At 37.6% G+C, this 20518-nt stretch overlaps 1 protein-coding gene across 1 annotated transcript in view; it reads left to right on the top strand.

Moving 5' to 3' along the window:
• Positions 1-20518, top strand: part of LOC137278135 (vacuolar protein sorting-associated protein 45-like) — a 64814-nt gene that overhangs the window by 7186 nt on the left and 37110 nt on the right. Inside the window, exons 2-5 of the mRNA XM_067810305.1 lie at positions 3445-3640; positions 8134-8213; positions 8678-8746; positions 13907-14044. Coding sequence (XP_067666406.1) covers positions 3445-3640; positions 8134-8213; positions 8678-8746; positions 13907-14044 — 483 coding nt within the window. The remainder of the gene's footprint in view (positions 1-3444; positions 3641-8133; positions 8214-8677; positions 8747-13906; positions 14045-20518) is intronic.

The raw sequence follows: 20518 nt of genomic DNA, 5'->3' as shown, positions 1-20518 counted from the left end.
CAGCGAATTCATGGTGCAAAGTCCCAATAATCTAGTCACCAAATGGGAATGGCCCTGTTTGTTCAAACAAGCTTACGGTAATGCTTTGACGCCCTCAAATGTCTGCAGTGGATTTAGGAAATGTGGAATATTCCCTGTAAATAGGAATTCCATCCCAGATAAGACTTTTGCCCCTAGCAAACCCCTTGACGTGGACTTTGAGTCATCTGGAGAAGGAGTTGCTGATATTCCAGTTGTCGTCTGCTACACCAATAGCTGGGACATCAGTGGATCCATCTACTTCTGAAGCAGCGTTACCAGAGGGCGCGGCTCTCCTGTTTGACGCTGACTTCATTTTGTCTGTTTTGACAGGTGATACTCCATCTTCTTTAGATGAACCAGGCAACTTAGTTGTTGAAATAGCTACAGTGTCTGAGGCTGAGACTATGGACGCTATCAAATCCGAGTTTTCTCTTCCACCCCCTGTAATGAAAATCAAAATCAAATCCATGGAAGCTGACTTCCCATCGCATTCTGACGAGCGATGAGATCATTAAGATGAAAACAGAAAAAAGAGATGAGAAAGAGAGGCTAGAAAGAGAAAAACAAGTGTGTATGGAAGCCAGGCAATCTCGTCAGAAGGGTGGGAAGCCAGCTTCTAAATCTAAGATTATCTTATGAATACCAAAAGGATTTGAAATTCATTTTAGATCGATGAATTACTCGCTAAAACACACAAAAAAATGATTATTATTTTTTTTGTCACTTGTCACTATTTCTTAGGACACCCGAAACTCCATGCAGGTGAAACCGCTAGGTGTTCTACAACATAATAATGACATCTGGTTACTAATTTGGGAGTCCAAAATTATAATACTAATCATGGGTGTTGGTCTGCTGTTTTCATGGCACTGTGCAACATTTAGTTTTGATAAAATTATTTCATTTTGTGTTAGTGAGCAAGTCATTGTTCTAAAATAAAATCAAGCGCATGATAAACAATACTTGTTACTACCTGATTGGCATATGTGCTGGAAGGAAATGTTCTGTATTTGGTATTTTAAGCAACATATATTCAAATTAGTGTGCCAAATTATTAGCAGTCATTGTTGCCAACAGAAAAAATGTGACATCCTGCATAAGCTGATCATGTAATATAACCCGTTAGTTAAAACGCTGTTATGAGGTAAAGTGGTCAGTTGTATAATTATGGGAACTCCGCCCACAAGAAGTATTGCATAAAAATCCAGTCTTCAGAATAACGCCACTAAATCAAAAAGTCTTATTGCCCATCCTGTATTATAATCTTGTATTGTTCAAACTCTTACCTTTTGTGATGCATTTCAGGATATCTTGATTTTGGCGACACTTGACATACAACATATCGACACTGCCCCCACGAGACATTGTGGTGCGCTGCTGTACTACAGGTGCTCCCAGTTAGTGATTCAGTTTCCATTTTTTTTTTGTTAATGACACTTGAAATACTATTTTCCTGTATTGCAGTGCATAAACTCCTTGTGTCAAAACCATAAAATTCATTTCATTATGATGCTAAGTGAAATCTCTATTCCCATGCTTCTGTTATCCGAAGTGTTAACAGTTAACTGTGTAACTTTGGATGGACGCGCTGATTCAACCTCAAACCGTTGATGACAGTGATGCACTGTTACTATGTCACTGCAATTCAAATTTTCCAGTGGAATGTGTTAGTAAAGAAGACCCCCCTACCCTTCATCAACTCAAGTTCATTATATTCTACTGATAATTATGAATAAAGAAATGTAAAAATGAATATAGTTTTGAACTTGATTTACCTCCAGTCATTATTCCAAGTTAATAAATAACCAGTAGATGTAAATTGTATTAAGCACTAACAGCAGCGAGAGTGTCATTTATATAGTGTACGGAATTAAAATATGTGTACGATATTAGAAGAAAAAGCGTACAGTATTACAGTCACTCTGTACAAATTTAAATGACTGAGGCTAGCCTCTTTTGACTGAACACATGGTAAAAATGGAAAACGGAATGCGCAACTGGTTTAATGAGCAGGCAAGATGATTGGATGACCTTTTAAGCAACATGCGCCATGACATAGTATTTGTAACCGAAGTGATTCAGGTGATGCCTGTGACCAAACATGTACAGTATTCGGAGCACTGACTCTATAGTTCCCATGGGGAACAAGGGAGCACATATGTATAATAGCATGAGTTAAGATAAGTACAAAATATCAAATTATATATATAGAATAGCGAAGTCATTTGAGGAATCCATGAATATTTGGTCCAGACATTAGTATAAAGAGACAGCTGTCATATTACTGAGTGTGGTGTTAAAGTGGTTCACTGAACACCACATCACCGAACACATCTCTCGTCAAAGCAACTAGATTCAGCGTTCTCACATGCATCCCTCCGAATGTGACGAGGTTTAGACTTTGACTCCTTCTACAATCTCATCTGCTACAGTGAAACCCTCCATACTCAAACCAGCCACCTTTGGTTTTTATGGTTGCACCATTGTACCGCTCCCTGGCATGTGTTCAGTGAACTTGTTAGAAGAGCTACTGTGTATCATCACAAGTGGTTATCATTCATTGTTCAGAAGCTGCTAGAATGACACCGGCAAACCTATCTCTCTCTTGTGATCATTCCCGAGATACACAACTTCACCCTAACGTGGCTATGCTTGAGGGTAGCATCGAACTTGTAGATCTGGCAGATATGCTAACATCCACTGCAGACAATCTACAGACAGTCTATAATGAAGACCCCAAATGATCCGCTCTCTAGACATACCTGGCTCACATTTTGCAAGATCTAGTGATTCGGCTTCATGATTCATACTGGACATGAACCTACTTATGCAACAGTCAAGTCTGGTACAGCAATGCAAAAAACCCACATTGCTAAATCACACTTCATGGGACTAACACTACAGAATAGAACTGCTTCGCCAACCATGGTGGAATCTGTACCTAGTGAACAGAATCATCAGTGATTTTTTCACCAAAGTGGAACGAAATACTCAATATCGGTCGAACTTCTGAAACTACAGAAGATGCAATTACTAGAGTTCTTGTAGAAAAAGTCTATTCTTGTATCAGTGCTGTTCAAGTCTCTATAAAGCTGTGTACATCCTTGACAGTTGTTTAGTTATTTATTCCAACGCCTGAAAAATATACCTAATGTGCAATATGTTGATTCAAAGACAGCACCATGAATATTGTCCGCATGGTATGGAGACTTCATATTTATAGCTTCACATAATGTTCTTAGGAAGTGATGTCCTTGCATGTGATAGGATGACATTGAAGGTCATGGTCACTCAGTGTGTATGTGGACTTCCCCACCCCCCAAATCTTGTTTACATGTTAAATGTGAAAGTTGCTTTGGTTATCTTGATTCCTTTTGGATGTACTGTGGTTCAGACTCTAAGTGGATTTTCTTCTCTCTTCAGACCGGTGTGGTAAGCATGGTCTATGCACAGTCTGAGATCCTACAGAAAGAGGTGTATCTGTTTGAAAGACTTGACACAAGTGGGCGGGAGACCATGAAGCATCTCAAGTGTATTGCCTTCCTCCGCCCCAGCAAGGAGAACGTGGACCTCCTATGTCAGGAACTTCGAGTTCCCAAGTATGGACTTTATTACATTTGTGAGTAGTTTCAAGAAACTTTCTTTTTTCTTTTCTTTTGCTGAAAATGTCTGATGTATATGAAAGAAGACAAAACAAATCATGATATTCTTTCATCATGGTCAGAGTATTATTTATTGTCTGAAACTGCTGTTACACTGAGCCAATGCTAGAGGACATAAGACCAATAATATAGATTTGCACAGCAACATGATGCTTCGACATTGCGTAAATGTTTTACAGTTTTTTATTACATGCTGGGGGATATAGTCGACGCCTCGTCCGTCCGTCAGATCTTGAAGTGGTGCCTTTTTGCTATTTACAGATATATGGCATTTCTATTTTTCCTGACTTCCATGGAAATGATTCAAACATCAAGTAACTGTCGGATAATTTGTCCTTTCAAATATGTGGGGGCAGGGGGGATATGTCATCTTCTGATGACTCTTGTTTATCTGTTACAACTATTGTCAATGACCTAATTTAGGGATGGTGTGGTATCCTAGCAGTTGAAGGGTTTGTTCATTACACCGATGACCCGGGTTCAATTCCCCACATGGGTAGAGTGTCTGAAGCCCATTTCTTGTGTCCCTCTGCAATGTTGCTGGAATATTTCTAAAAGCAGTGTGAAACCATACTTACTCACAAATGAACAAATATACTTGAACCATTTTTATCAGTTTCAGATTGAGTATCGACTTTTTTTAACAGAAGGAAAATGTAAGCACACTCTGTGTTGCTTTCATGTTTGGATTATGGGGATTTATTGTTATATATTTTTTACATCAGCAGTTAAACAGCCCTGATTTAAGTCCATGCTTGCATGACATTCAGATGGACATTGTTTCAGGAGAGATAAATATTTATGGAATGTTTCTGCTTGGAGAAGTATGTATGGTTTGATATTTCCCAGTAGGTGATTAAGAAAGTTTTTTATTTTTTACCGAAGTGTTCTTTTTTAACACTTTACATATTAATGTGTACTTATTGAAGAACTACAATTGTGGATTTCTAAGAGTTATCACAGTTCTGTATAAAATGCTTGATGCATAAAATTGACTTAAAGCTTACCATGTAAGTTTGGACTTAATGCGTGTTGCCTAATTACTGATGTAATAAAAACCAAAAGAACCCCACATGAAATACGCATTAACCACAACCAAATGAGAATTCACTAAAACGTACCAATTGTTTGAAGACAAAACATCAAATAGAGACCCATAAATCTGTGTTGTTACTAGTAATTTGTATCTTTACTAAGCAATAGGCAAGTCTGAACTTTCCGTGATTAACCTACAGGATGCCACAGGGATGTTTATGTCCTTCCACTTAAACCCTCACTTTGAAGTCAAATGAAATTCTAAATATATCACGCACACAAACATAATTCTCAGTTTTGAATTTCTCGTGAAATTCCTTGAATTTCTCGTGAAATTCTCTGTTCATTGATATCATTCACTATTATCTTAGACAAAGTTAAAGTACTTAAAATAACCACTTTAAATTGGATTCATCGTAAATGTTGCCATTTTGCACACAGGAGAAAATCGCGATATACAGCATTATTTGTTGTATGTTTTGAAATATGTAAATCAGGTAATTACTGGGAGTACTGAATTTTATAAATAGAATATTAATGATCACTGATATCAAGTTTTCATATAACCAATAATGATATATCTGAAATATCGCCGATGAACCCAGAATCGGTTGGGATGTTTTTGAAAATACACTTACATGAACACCAAAGTGTGCTTTCCATCATATTGGATAGTGTTGACAAAATCATGTTTTGAGAAGGCCAGTTTTGAGATGCCTATTACATCACATTTTTTTCATAGTCAGCTGCGACAAATGCATCTTCGAATTCCCCATAAATCTTAGAATCAAATTACAAATTGTCTTTGTCACCAATACAAACTCTCTAGATGAAACAAAACGAAAGATATTGGTTTGAAAATTAATGCTGTGCTCGAAAGACAGGGCTTGTTTGAAATGTAAACAAAGAAAAATTCTGATTTTACCCTACGTAGCATTTTCGGAAATTTTCCAACATCCAGCCATTTAATCATTTGCTTACATGGCTCAATACACTAAGAATATTTAGGGGAATAGTATTGTAACAAGAAATAGCAATTTAAAAGTAGGTACAATGCAATCATTTGATAATTCGTAAGAAACTGTCAAAGTTTCCATGCAGCTTGACACCGTGCAGAACAACAACAGTACTTATCAACATTTCTGGCTTCTTCTGTTATTTACAATGTAAATGATAAAACATATAACAATACCCAGATAGTCAGAATCATTCTAATTAGTTACATCTCATATTTATGTACAAACAATCCCTGAATCAAGGGAAGAGGCCTACCAAAATCCTGTGTACTCGTTTCACTGAAGCCGCCATTTTAAAAGAAATCTGTCATCGGTAGTGATGTCACATGTCATCATTGTTGCACATATTAGGCAGTTTCTTTGAGTTGAAAATCGGTTGAACAAGAGTAAGCACAATGGCCCTATCTGATTGCACTTTCAGTATTATGATGCATATTTTGCATATCGTTCAGATATTTTTCATGAAACTAATTTCATTCATTTATCCTTGTTCAACATTGTATCATGTGGATATAGGGTATACGCTTTTATTCATTGAAAGCTTGAATAATATTTACCTGGGAAATTGACTCATTAATTGTACTATACCACACAAGTGTTGGAGGTTCAGACATAACCATTACTGCAAAATGTACTTTAGTTCCTGTGATGTACAATACTCAATGCGATGGGACCATTATTGCAGTTTCATATGAACAGGTTAATAAACGTCAGTTTAATTCAACCTTATAAGTAAAACTGATGAAATTAATGAAAATGATTTATGCATTTTATGAAATGTATAGGCACACATATTTAAAGGAATTATCTTGTTCATTGAATTTGTGTCATTTTTATAGACAAAACAATTATGAAAATTGATTGACCTTTTTCGAGTTTGTCAAAAACGTTTGATGATTCATTATCATTGCTTTTGCTAATACAATCGATAATTGTTTAAACTTTATATAAACCAGGTCATGTCTTAATTTGGACAAACCTCACGTTCATATTCTAATAGTTCCATACTAAAAAACGAGATCTCTTTCTACCTGTCATTACATACTTATGAAGAGAAATAATTACATAATCATAAGAAGAAAAGTTTACATCCTGAGTGAATATTCAGCTGTTTTGAAATGTTATTTTTCATTTATGCTAAATTGATGCCAGACAGGTAAGTGTGTTGCTCACAATAAGATATGTTGTAAAACCGTCTAATTGTTGATATATTCAGGACACTATTTCAATGGTAAACCATTCATTTTATGTTTTGTCTGAAGAGCGTTGAATTCTGACAGTTGAGACCTTTCACACAGTCAGATATATGCTAATCATCAAAGTAGTGTTTTTGACATCAGCTAAAATGTTGTATTATTTTCGGTAATTTCAATGTGTTGAAGATATGGCTAAGGCTCCGTTGAAAATGATGCAAAATTAGTCAAAACACATCTGTTACAGGAGAACAAGATAATCAAAGAACTAACGTATGTATTGGATAGGGCCATCCATATGGCAATTACCTGCTTTATAATGTAGTACATTGCCATCTTTTCTTTTAAATTGTGAAACTTCCAAAAGGTATCTGCTCACATTGGAGAACAAGGTATTGGAATAGTTCGGTTCACTGTAAACAAAACATAACGGAAATATACTGTCCATACCCACAGCAAATTCTCTCCATGTGATCTGAGTTACATTGACCTAATGGAAAACATAGCAGAGTTATATACCCCCTTATCTTTATACGTATACACTTATGTCGTTCAGACATCAAGCTGTATTTTCTTCGTTCACACTTTTCGTAAAGATGACAAAATCATAGAGTGCTTTTAGTGGTGAAATTCATTGCTTTCAAACGCATACAAAAGTTTTGGACAACATTTAGTCGTGTCTGAGGTTGCCACGGTTTTATTTATACCAATGGATAGGAAATTAAATATTCTACATTTCTGTGTAATTTTATGGATACAGAACATTCGGTTTCCAAACCTTATGAATATGTGGGCCTGAAAAAAAAATGGCATCTAGGGGGTTGCATCCTGATATGTTGTGTCAGAGAAAGATACTGCTGTGTCATACATACAGTTGTTCATTGAAAGTTTCTCTGGTGTATTTCTCTAATTATGAGGTTTACACTGTAGCCACTTTTTGAAATCACTGCTAGTGAACTGACAGCATCAGCACATTTATTCATGACGATATAACATCCAGTATACATTTCCTGTTCCATACAAATGTTCCTCCTGATTATTTGGAATTTCAGTTAATTTGGAATTTGATAGGAACACTTTGGGGTTTTCTGTTTCACAATTACACTTGTTAGCTGTTTGAAAATCATTTTTCAACCTATCCAATATATGTTGTGTTTGTGCATAGTTCAAAGGCAGTAATTTCTCCCAACGTGTTGAATGATCCAGATTGGAGTAACGTCATCAGCAAACAAGACGTGAAGTTGTTGGCAGAGGCTGATGATCAGGAGGTGGTTAGAGAAGTTCAGGTAACCTATAATCTCTTGCCCACACAAGTCAAACTACATGTCATATGGCAGCGTTGCAAAGGTTGTAGGTTTGAATTGAACCATAGCTATCTGAATATATAAATGTATTGATGTTAAGCTAAGGATAGCGACTTTTTTCTTGGCTGTACTCATATTCTGGTAAAAGTATGATTGTGTATGTATGTGGAATCAGACCTTGTTGGAGTCTACTGTAAGTGACAGCAGTAAAACAAGTGATGGTGTGGGACTGTGTGATATTTCAGTAACTAAATACAAATTACTTTCTTGTTTTCCAATGATGGACCACATCAAATGTTTGATGTGGTCAAACATTTAGTTATAATATCATTATAATATCATTAAGGTTAGGGTTGTTTTTATGTGGACAGCTTGTGTACATGAAAAGTTCAGCTTTGGAAGATGCATAAGAATCATGTACTTAAATGTATGGCCTTCTTCTACAGGAATTCTTTGGAGACTATATTGCTGTAAACCCACATCTGTTCTCCCTCAACCTGTCTGGTGTCTGTCAGGTAAGTGTGTGGAGACTCTGTTCTTCAGTTTTTGTGTTCTTTTTTTCTTTTTTGTATAACCATCAATGATCCAAACATGATAACAGCATGATAGGTCGTATTTGTCTTGTAAAATGTACAGGAACTAGCAGTTACCTGTGCAAAATATACTCCGATGACCTCCAAATGTGGTGGATGTGTCAGATGATAAGATAAGCAATGTGACAAGATAAGCAGTGTGACAAGATAAGCAGTGTGATAAGATGAGCAATGTGACAAGATAAGCAGTGTGACAAGATAAGCAGTGTGATAAGATGAGCAATGCTCAGGCAAATTTATCTGTTTGTTACAAAATAGTGCAAACAGTAATTTTAGAATGCCAAGCAAGTAACTTTTTAAGACTTTATCATTGTGAGAGATGTGTCCTCCAGAGTTGTCTTCATTTCCTTAGTAATTGCTGAATAAATCTTCAGTTCATGTTAGTTGTTCAATGTGGCTATACGTACTTATATACTAGGAACATAAAGAAAGAAACTGTGCATACAAAAATTTTAAATCTAAATTTATCAAACCTGTGTAGACCCATAAGGATTTAAATTCAGAGATAAGTGACATGTACGAACATGCATGCACGTGCCTTGAGAAGTGCAATATGTTAATGCACATGCATTCTGGTATAGAGAAACAGAGCAAATGAATGCCACACAATACTGCCACTTTGGAAAGCTCAACTCCTGCCTAATTAAAAATAATGTCCTTGACCTTGCAACAGATCTTGAGAGAATCTGGTGTTACATCCCAAAAGCCTTCCTTGCACATTTGATAGGCTCTACGTGTCGTCTATGCACTGCTGTTCCCAATGCGGATGGCGGACATACTCGTTATTGAGCTTGTGACATGGTCGTTTGACCCCTGTCCCATTGTGGACTCATGATGTCATTGTTATTGACAATTCCATTGAAATTCTCCTGGCTTGTTATGGTCTCATGATCCCTCCATTAAAGTTTATATGTACCTTTGACATTGTTATCGTACTTGTCAACTGGGATAATATTTTGACAATGCACAGTTTCTTTATGTGCCTAGTATACTATCAGTAAGGTTACATGGCATACCTGTAGGTCACAAAATAGTTGTGATTTCTCGGATATCCACTTGATATACACTAGAAAACATCATAACAAAGCATCTGTCCCAGAAAATTCCCTTGCGAAAAGATCATGAATTCTTCATGAATTCTTCATGAAGACTTCATGAAGTTTCTTCATGAAGAGTTCATGAAAACTTCATGAAGAATTCATGAACATTAAATGAGACATCTACTTCATGAAGAGTTCATGAAGATACTTCATGAAGAGTTCATGAATTCTTCATGAAGATACTTCCTGAAGAGTTCATGAAGAATTCATGAAGATACTTCATGAAGAGTTCATGAAGAATTCATGAAATACTTCATGAAGATACTTCATGAAGAATTCATGAAGATACTCCCTGAAGAGTTCATGAAGATACGTCCTGAAGAGTTCATGAAGAATTCATGAAGATACTTCCTGCCTTTTTCTGCAACACAAGTCACATAATCTGACCATGCCATGCAAGCTGGCAGGCAACATATAAATTCATCACCAATAGATGTAACATAAATTAAATATCAAGCAGCAAAGAGGACACAAACAGAAAACTAGATTTTGATGGGATTTCCTTTTTATTCAAATCTTCAGCAGAAAATTCTGATTAATTATTTAAAAACAACACAAAAACCTGTATCCAAACATTGTGCTCTAGAATTAAAGAAGCTGTCATCCATATATATTTGTTCTATCTTTACTACAAATTGGATGTCAATCAGTCTGTATCCAGGAAAATGAACTCATTAGGAACACCATTTCATGCAGTAGATTGTAATATACAATTTCAGAAAGTGTAATCCCTTCAGACTATATGTTTTTTAAGTAGACAATGAGAGTCACAACCAAAAGAGAATTTACAACAGGGCCTTTAATCATCTACCTGGAAGTTGTACATGGGGCATCACAATTTATCTCAGAAGACACAGGATGGAAGAACCTTCAGGAAGAGCAGTGGTAACATCACTGAAGATGCCCACATTGGTTTAAGAATGGTTAGTGACTGAGTGAGTTGAGTTCCAGCAATATCACGACAAGGAACTCAAGAGAAGGGCTACATACATTGTACTCATGTTACAAATCAAACCGAAGTCTTCAGTGCGAAGAGTGAACACTTTGGCTCAGGAATATAATCATCGAGAACTTCATCTTTGTGTTTCAACATTTGCAGAATCGCCCCCATTTCCTCAGAATCGCCCAGTGGAAATCTGAAAAACATTGCAACCAACAACATTTAATCATAGTCTTTCCATTTCAAAGAGTCTAAAGCAAATACTGAAACTTTGTTGTTTTAAAAAAAAATTGCTCAAAATGTTAAGTATATATAACTTGTTTCAGATAATTTTTCACCTGATTAATTAAACTATTTTAAATAATTTAATAATTTAATTTTACACTGATGACCTTAAATTATTTTTTTTAATACAAAGAGTGCAAATCAAGTAACAAAACTGGCTTTTAAATCACTAGTCTACATTCATAATCAAATATATTCTGAAATATCTGCATTTCCCAACACTTAAAATAATCAGCACATCATAAAATAGAAAAACGTATCTTCATGTAACTGAACCTATTTCCAACTCAAATAGATGACTAAACATTGTGGCACATTCACTTTTAATTGACAATCTGTAATTATTCCAAAAGTGAATACAAAAACGACAGAGAGAAAATGAAACATCCCTGAAAGTGCCTATAGCAATTATCTCCCTTTTCATTTGAATTTATTTTGTTGTTTATGATCTAAACCAAACAAACTTAGCACCAAACTAGCACCTTGAACTCTGACACCATCTGCATGTGCTCAGATTTAAGCCACCAGCATTACATGCCCCTGTGTAAGTCCCATCGTACACAACGTTCACATTATCATTCCGTACACATTACTGATTTTCCTTCTGACACTAAGAGACATACACTGTGTAAAACAACACTTGATACACTTCTATATGTTTAAAAAATGTTTCTGTCATTCTCCTCAAAGCTTATCCCTTCACCAATGTTTGTTTATGCATATTCCGGCACTCAAAATAATTTCAAAATTGTTGTTATTTACGTACCGCTCATGGAAATCACCTTGGGATGCATCCATAGGCAGTTAATCTAGTCGATTCCTTTATCTTGAGTCAGTTCTTGACATATCCATTGTTGCATTATCCACGAAATGCACGAATCGCAAATTCATTAGTGATATTCATCGCCTGAATCGTTGTCTGTTGGCGAAGTTGCATTTGGCGCCTTCTGCCTCGCTCTCGCGCTCGAAGACAGCAGCAATGGCGTCATGCCGGGAAACGGTCGCGTCTTTCCGTATAGAATGTTGCAAGTTTGAAGTAAAGACATTTTTTGATCGAAAAGAAAAAATAAGTGTAAATATAAAGCTTAGATCAGGAGTAAATCGTGTCTATAAATAAAATAAGATGTATGATTATTGTTATCCGTTCTTAAAGTCGCAATAGATTTCGGAAGAACGAAGGGTGGGGCAGTTTTGGCGCGAAAGTTACTCCATCATACCGACAGTGTATAATTTCTCATCTTATGAACAAATAATGGCAAGAATTACAATATTTATGTATCAATATCGAAATCAGAACTTGTCAATATACATGTCGTATTATTGTCAACGGCGGGGATCCCGTAAAAACATGTTCTGAGTTCACGTTCCGTTGTCGATCATAACTTGGAAGAATAGTTTATAATGCACTTGTCCCTGGTCATAAATTTGATTTCATTAGTCTAAACTGACGTAGTTTTAGGGTCATATCGTGCTGGACAGGGAGTGACAGTGGAATGTGTTCTAAAATCGAGAGCATTGAATGTTTTCAACGAAAAGATCAACTTGCGGGTTATGAAAGCTGTCAGAAGCATGGCGATATCAAAATATTTTTCCACGTTTCTTTTTTTTCTAGTACCGAGTCGACTGTTAATGTTTTTGACAGTTTTATGTTTTTGCTTCGTTATGAACTTTGCGGAAGACGTTCTTGCGATAGTAAAGTATCTGCATGCATGTCCGATCGTGAGCAATCACGGGAGAAATTCAAAGAAATGAGACGATTTTGACAGGAAAACTTTACTTTATGGAGTAAATATGAATAAGGAAGACAAGTAGAAAACTTCCTCAGTACCAACTGGTTACGCAGCTATTTTAGGAAGGTAAGTTTTAACTTGAACTGTCCCTATGTTACTAAAACAACTCCTGTTAGGCACAGAATCGTTTAGCGTTCTTTCATGCATTGTTTGTTGTATAAATTATGAAACAACAACAAAAATTACTAGACAAACACTAGTAATGCCACGAGAGATAGGATTTACAGATAATTTAAACTTAATTAAATATGTTGAAAGTATGTTTATGCCTCATCTGTAATCGTTTACATAACAACTTATCTAACATGAATAAAAGTATTGTAGCTTGTAATATTTATTCTGTATTTTCTTTTTAATGTAGTTTACTCTGGAAATTTGTAGTGAATAAGACTAGACTTACTTCATGAACAAAAACTTCATGAAGTAACATATAACTTCATGAAGTGTGAAATAACTTCATGAAGTTGAAGAACTCTTCATGAAATATGTCTTCATGAAGTAACAAAACTTCATGAAGTGTGAAATTACTTCATGAAGTTGACAAAGTCTTCATGAAGTGTGTCTTCATGAAGTAACAAAACTTCATGAAGTGTGAAATTACTTCATGAAGTTGACGAAGTCTTCATGAAGTGTGTCTTCATGAAGTAAGTTCATGAAGATTAAAGCGAAAGTTGATGAACACTTCATGAACTCTTCATGAAGTCTTCATGAACTTCATGAAGACTTCATGAACTCATGAACTGAGTTTCGCAGGGGTTACTTGTGAATCATCATGGATATTGTGATGAAAGGATTTTCCTTCATTCATCTTAAGTGCATGGTGCTTTCTGTTGTCAAAGGACTGACAGTAGATCATTTGATGACAATGGTTGATGGGTCAATGATGTCCCTTATAGATTAGTTTACGTAAATTTGAAGAAATATAGATGTTTCCCAGAAATTTATGATGTGTCTATATGCTTTGCAGTCACTGACATGGGCGCCACATGCTCTACAGAGAACAGTGCAAGGATTAACGGCTGTTTTACTCTCACTGAAGAAGTGCCCAATGATCCGCTTTCAGAATTCATCTGAAATGGCACGCAGACTGGCAGAGAGTGTCAGGGTAGGATGATGATTATGATTATGATGAATACAGCTGTTTAATTGCTGTTTCAGTGGCACTCTTTTAGCTTTCCTAACTGAAAGTCAAGTGAGCTTATATCACCTCACTGTGTCCATTGTCCATCTTCTACTGTCAAAGCCTTTGGAGCTAACACTATTTAATATGTATCTATTGTTTTCTTATTGCAGTTACCAAACACAACCAGTGATCTATTGTCATGTTTACATGTCAGTTGTCATGGACACAAACTTATTAAGGGCAGCAACTCCATGTCAGTATTGGTTTACTCAATGAACATAGATTCAGTGCTCAGTAGCAGGTTTGAAAAGACATTTCTGTCAGGGTAATAATGTGTAGTGCACTGAACATACTTGATGTATTGACTGTTACACACTATAAGTATCAACATTATTGTTATTAATACACAGAAGGACGGCAAACATGCCAACTAACTGTACCCTGTATATGACTGGGGTGTTGGTTCTCAAACGGCATCTACCTGAAGAGTTGGCCTAGTATCTCTTAGTGTGCTCCTCTACAAGATAACACTTATTACTTGTAGTTGGAAGGAATGTACATGTATTATGAAATTATATTGAGTACATTAGCAGTCGTTGAATGTTTACCAAATATTCAAGTTACATAATAAATATCTTTCATAGGGCTTACAAGTTTCATATTGTCACCTATAAACTCAGTCAATAAATAATCACGTTGAGAAAATAGAAGAAGGTGGGAAGCTTTTAACCTTATTGAATTGTCAACTATGGCAATGTGATCAGTGCAATAGAGGGAAACAAATTAAGGGTTCTGAAAGATCATTAAAATAACTTTAAATGTTTTTTTTTACCATTTACAAATGCATAAATGTAACGCCGAAAGGCCTGCAGAGGTTGAATCTCAGGTTGAATAATGATGGATACATGGTTTAGGTTAGTGTCATTTATTGTCCATCATATGCTCCCACGTTCATGGATATGAAAAAATAATGTCCTAACACATAATATAGTAACATTAAGATTTTTCCTGATCCTGATGCTTATCATGCTCATTTCCTGATTGTTTGTGAATGATATTGGAAGAGTTGAAATCCCTTGAAATTCCGTCTTTAAACAGGACGTACAATCACACTCACCCATGAGTAGCATGCCTTACTGTTGGCACCTGTATCAATCACATGGCCAGCCACGCTTGTCACTCTCTCTTCTATCGCCCTGGTGAACTGTTGGAGGCACTTTGCAGTCCCTATTTCTTAGTCTAAATTGTGCCGTATATGGCTTTTGGTCTGTACTTATTATCATTATGTCTTAAAATTATTCATGAATTTTGTGTATTTTTTAGTTGTTGGACATGTTTTTCATCACTTGAACTTGGGTTTTGTGTGATGACATTGTGTTCCCGTTGTAGGTACTGGCTGCTGCAGGCATTTGTTATGTCCATTTTGCATTGCAGTTTGCTCTTCCAGTGTTCACTGTCAACTCTGTGAGAAGCTGTCTGAAACAGAATTTAGCTTGTATTTATTTGCTGTTCATAGACATGCGAGGGACAATGTTAGAAGGCACTCTCAAGTTCAGCGTTTAGGCCTTCAGTGAAGAGATCGTACCACCAATACTACTACCCGAGGAGCCAGTCATCAGTCATCTCCGCAGTCTTCAACTACTACAGTCTTTAGCAACAACAATGGGATCAGCACATCTCTCATCAAATGGCCTTCTGCATCCACTGACATCTGGTATTACAACAACAACTTCAACAACTTGGACTCATCATCTACCTCGCTGCATGCTACGCAGAACTTTGACACAGGCCTCTCAGATGAAGCAATTCACATAGCAGATGATGAATATGATGGAGCACTGCTTAGCAGATGTAATAAGATAGAAATCATCTTCAATGACTGTCACCCTGCGTGCACTATCAGCAGGCGTGAATGCACTCACGGACGAAGAGGATGGCATGGACGAAAACTCTTGTTTGAGAAGATCTTGGCTACCTGCTACAGCTAGACGTAGAAGTTTGGAAGGTCCGCACATACCACGTTCAAGCAGAAAGGATTTGCCACATGCATACCCAAGATGTTACAGATCAAAATATGGATTGTCATCGCCATTGGATTTGGAGCATGTTCGCACGCATGTGTAAAAACTTTCATGGAATGATGATTACTCTACACCAGGTTTACGTATGTGGAAGGAATATTCAGACATTTGTCACAAGGATGACATTTGGAGAACTCTCAAATGAAGCATTTGCGAAGGCATTTACGCATGGATATGAATAGAAATGACTGTAATGCAGAGAGAGAATTACTTCGCTGATCCTTATTGGATGAGATAGAGCGGTTGTCTTCTAGGACTCAAAAGTAATGTCGTTGATCACCAACAGTCTGGATTGGGATCTCCTTCTAAGGAATCCAAAATGAATCCCTTACATATAAATTGGTGTATGAAGACTTTGACTCGCTCACCTATCCACCGATTGAACCAATCAGTCTCAGTACGGCCTTCGGTATACCTACAAAGTATCAGAAGCAACACATTCCACTGTTTAACACGAGGAGATTTCCTCTTCATCAAATGGAACCATTTTTGAAAGCCCTGCATGTGGATGAGAATTATAAGCTTATCAATGAGGGTGGGAACAGAACATATAAAGTAGATGATGAAAGGATGGCACAGTCATACACCACTGCTAAACAGACCTTTGTTGGACAAGTATAGGCTCAGGATATTAACAAAGCTCTCATTTACTGATTTAGAAATCCAGAAACTGAAGAGGATAGGATGATCTTATCAGGTCTGTTTACATAGAAGTATCAGCAATTTGTGTCTGATCACTGGCCTCAATGTCAGCAGGATTGTCTGTCATGAGGAGACAAGCATTATTGACTACATTTTCCTGGAGTGACAGATATACCAAGCTGTTACTATGAGCACTTTGGTCATCACCGTTAGTCACCATGGAGGAACAGGAGACCTCACCGAGATTATTACACGTGATTAAGGAGAAGTCATGATGATAAAGTCTATTGGTTCCTTGGCCGTTGTTGTTCTACTCTACATCTCAACCATACCTGAAGAAGCCCCAAGTTTTCCGCAATCCAGAAAGTCTGGGCGGCATGGTGTCCTTTTATCCCTCATCTGGAAGCAGAAGGAGTACCTTTGGGAGAGACACCCTTGCAGTTGTGCCAGAAGCAAGAAGCACTGAAGATCAGGTTCAGAATGACTGTAGTCTTCCACCCCCAGCCGTTCCTGTACAACCTTCCACAGTGGATGGACGTCTGCAACGCTACTGGGAAAATTGGGGTATTCTACAAGACGACTCTGTCTCTCAGGACAGACTACAGGATTCAGCTAAAGGCTACGCCACCAGTTCTCTTCAACTTTGCAGAGGATCAATTGGAAAAGTTAGCTGAGGCCATAAAGTCCTTACAAGAAAAAGGCACTGTCAACACCATCTCACGCCCAGATTCTACTCCCCAATCTTCTTGGTACCAAAGAAAAATTCCAAGGAAAAGTGCAGACTCATTTACAACATGAAGGAATTGAGCAAGGATTATCTACTCGAACCTGAGAGATTCAAGATGATCCACCTGTCTGAACTCCAGCATCTTGTCCACTCAGCAGATTATCTTGCCAGCATCAATCTGCAGGATGCTTATCTACACATCCCAATACATCCAGAATCCAAGAAATATCTTTGACTGTATGATGGGGCCGTAGCCGTTTACTGAATAAACTTTGTCTGTCTGTTTGTATGTCTTTCTGTCTGTCATTTTCAACAGTCGTCACATTCAATGGAACGTTAGCCATTTGGAATATCATCAGACCTCTGTTTGTTTAAGCGACTGACCAACATCATTACTCAACCTCGTCGAGAGCTATTTGGACGAGGGGATTCAAGTTCATCAAGCAGCCAGTCAACTCAGACTGCAACTGGATTTCATCATCAGACTGCTGACACAGTAAGCAGTGGCTAGTAAACCTACTAAAATTGGAGTTTGGGATCAAAACAGCATCTACAATTTCTGGCATTATGGATAGGATCATTTGCTCAAGATTCAAGCCATGGTATCGCAAGCAATACTCTCTCCGTTAAAACTATGAACTTGACAGTGTCTTCTCAATCTGCTCACCTCACCTCAGGTTATGACCCACAGAGGAACACTACAGTTGACTGATGAGAGCACCACTGTAAAAGGAGATTATTCATGGATGAGTGTGATTTTATTCCCTCTTCAAAGAATGGGAACGTCAAGGGAATTCAAGTGTTCCACTATCATTTGCACAGAGGGAGGAGACAAGCATAATAAGCGTGAGTCAGGATAAGTATAAAATATCAACTTTATTAAAAAAAATACATTTTGTCAATATTCATGGATGTCAACTTTCTTAAATACAAGGTAATGGTAACCATGTCATCAAAGGCTTAAGCATATAGTTATACTGCAGATCAAAATTTTTAACTAATCGTGCAGTACTTAGTTCCTGCACTTACTGCTCACAGCCGGCCAGGCGATGTGAAAAGACGTAGACTGCAATCACTTCATCATCCTGGCTGCTACTCAGCTGTGCATGCGTCTCCAGAAGGTGACATTAGCCATCTCAGATGATTGCTTTTCGCCTTGCAAGACGTGTGGTTGCTAGCTGGTGGAATATCCTATTGCGTTTATATAGCAGCTAATAAACTGACTTGTGTATACTTCTGTTTTTTCTTTTCAATACCACTGTTCTGTTCAACGAAAAGTGTAGGCATTTCTCTATTTTCTGTAGTTAATTATCTCTTATAATATAACAAGAGTTATATTCCATTTTGTCTGTATTATGGTCTCTTTCTTATTCATTTTTAAGTGACTTGAGACTTTTGTTCTCAATTATATTGTTGTATCCTTTACTATTATCTGCAATGTCTTATGTGCGTTCTCTGTTTTTTCTCTTTCTGCTTTATTGCAGATATATGTACAGTGCATGTTGAGCTCTTTATAAATGGGGGGAGTCTCAAAAAGACCCTCATCGCCACTGTTTGAATTGCACTACTCAATTTTCCCTTGGCCATAAATGTGCCTGTGCTGGACTTTCACCAAAGAGTTTGTATGTTTATCTACAGGTTTCTAGGAAGCACCTTGTTCAAAAGCAACAATGGGAGAAAATGTCATCTTCTAAGGTTGATGGGGTGACCTCGATGCTATATTAACTTCAGTGTGTCTACTGTTTCCCTGTGCACAGCGGTCATCTACGTCCAGATGATATTGTCACCTCTTATGTCACCGTTTCTGACGCTCCGGCGCTTCTGGCATCGTCACTTGGTGCTCGACCCAGCATCGAATGGGTCAATACTATGCGCTGTATCAGGTGCCCCAGGCTCATATGTCGCAGTCCCTTCTAGTATTTCCAGGGCACGCTCTGTACCTCAGGTGTCAATGATGTAGCCATCTTACCGAAAGAAACTTTGCCCAGACTATGAGGAAAATGTTGAATCTAATCACCTCTGTTATAACCACGTGTATGACTGGATTGCGGAAAATGTTGAATCTGATCACCTCGGTTATAACCATGTGTATGATTGGATTGCCAATTGTTTGGTGTCCTCTCTTCCTTCTCTGGGACCTGATATTGACAAGTCTCTTACTATGTGGGACTTGCCTAACAACAATGATGATGTGGCAAGGTGATTAACTGACCTTTCGTGAACACCTTTGCACTGCGCTTGCCAATGCGTGTCATTCGTTGAATGTGGGAATTTCAAAGGAAGTAATGTTTCACCAGCCTTGGTCATCATCTACAATTTTTAAGAATGCTATTCATGATGTGTATCAGAGGTCTGTGAATTTGCAGGAAGATGGATGCAGTGATTCTTGCCATCAGTCATGGAAAGGATCGGCTACACGGAATTTGTCTCATGGTCGCCATGGACAACACAATGGTGGTATGGTTCATATGGAAACAAGGGTCAACCCAATCACAGTTTCTCCTTGACCAGATATTTCATCTGTTTCGGTCTGTCAATGACCATTCAGCACTTACTGTTGTGCCAAAACATTTTGGCAGATGCTCTTTTGAGGCCAGACAGAGCCCAAGCTGCACCCAGGGAATAGCCCTGAGTTCTCTGCACATAGACTTGTTTGCAACGAGTTAAAATCATCAACTGCAAGTGCATGTCTCACCATTCCCAGATCCGGCTGCTTGGGCGTGGGAAGGTCTCCACACTTATGCATTTCCACTTTCAGTATTTATGCAAAAAGTTCTTGCTAAAATCAACAACTTGCCTTCAACTGATTTTGGTCGCGCCATGGTGGATGGTCAGGAGTTGGTTTCCTTTCTAAGAAATCTAGTGGTAGGCAGTCCTCTGCCACTACCCATGTGGAGAAACCTTATCGTACATCCTCACAGCCGTCGACAGCATCCTGGTCCAGATTGGTTCAATCTACACAAATGGATCATTTGAAGAATGCACTAAGTGCTAAAGGGTTTTTGG

Source organism: Haliotis asinina, chromosome 3, assembly GCF_037392515.1.
Source record: "Haliotis asinina isolate JCU_RB_2024 chromosome 3, JCU_Hal_asi_v2, whole genome shotgun sequence".
In the NCBI taxonomy this organism is placed as follows: Eukaryota; Metazoa; Mollusca; class Gastropoda; order Lepetellida; family Haliotidae; genus Haliotis; species Haliotis asinina.
The sequence above is the reverse complement of the archived record's forward strand: the minus strand, read 5'-3'. Positions and strand labels throughout refer to the sequence as shown.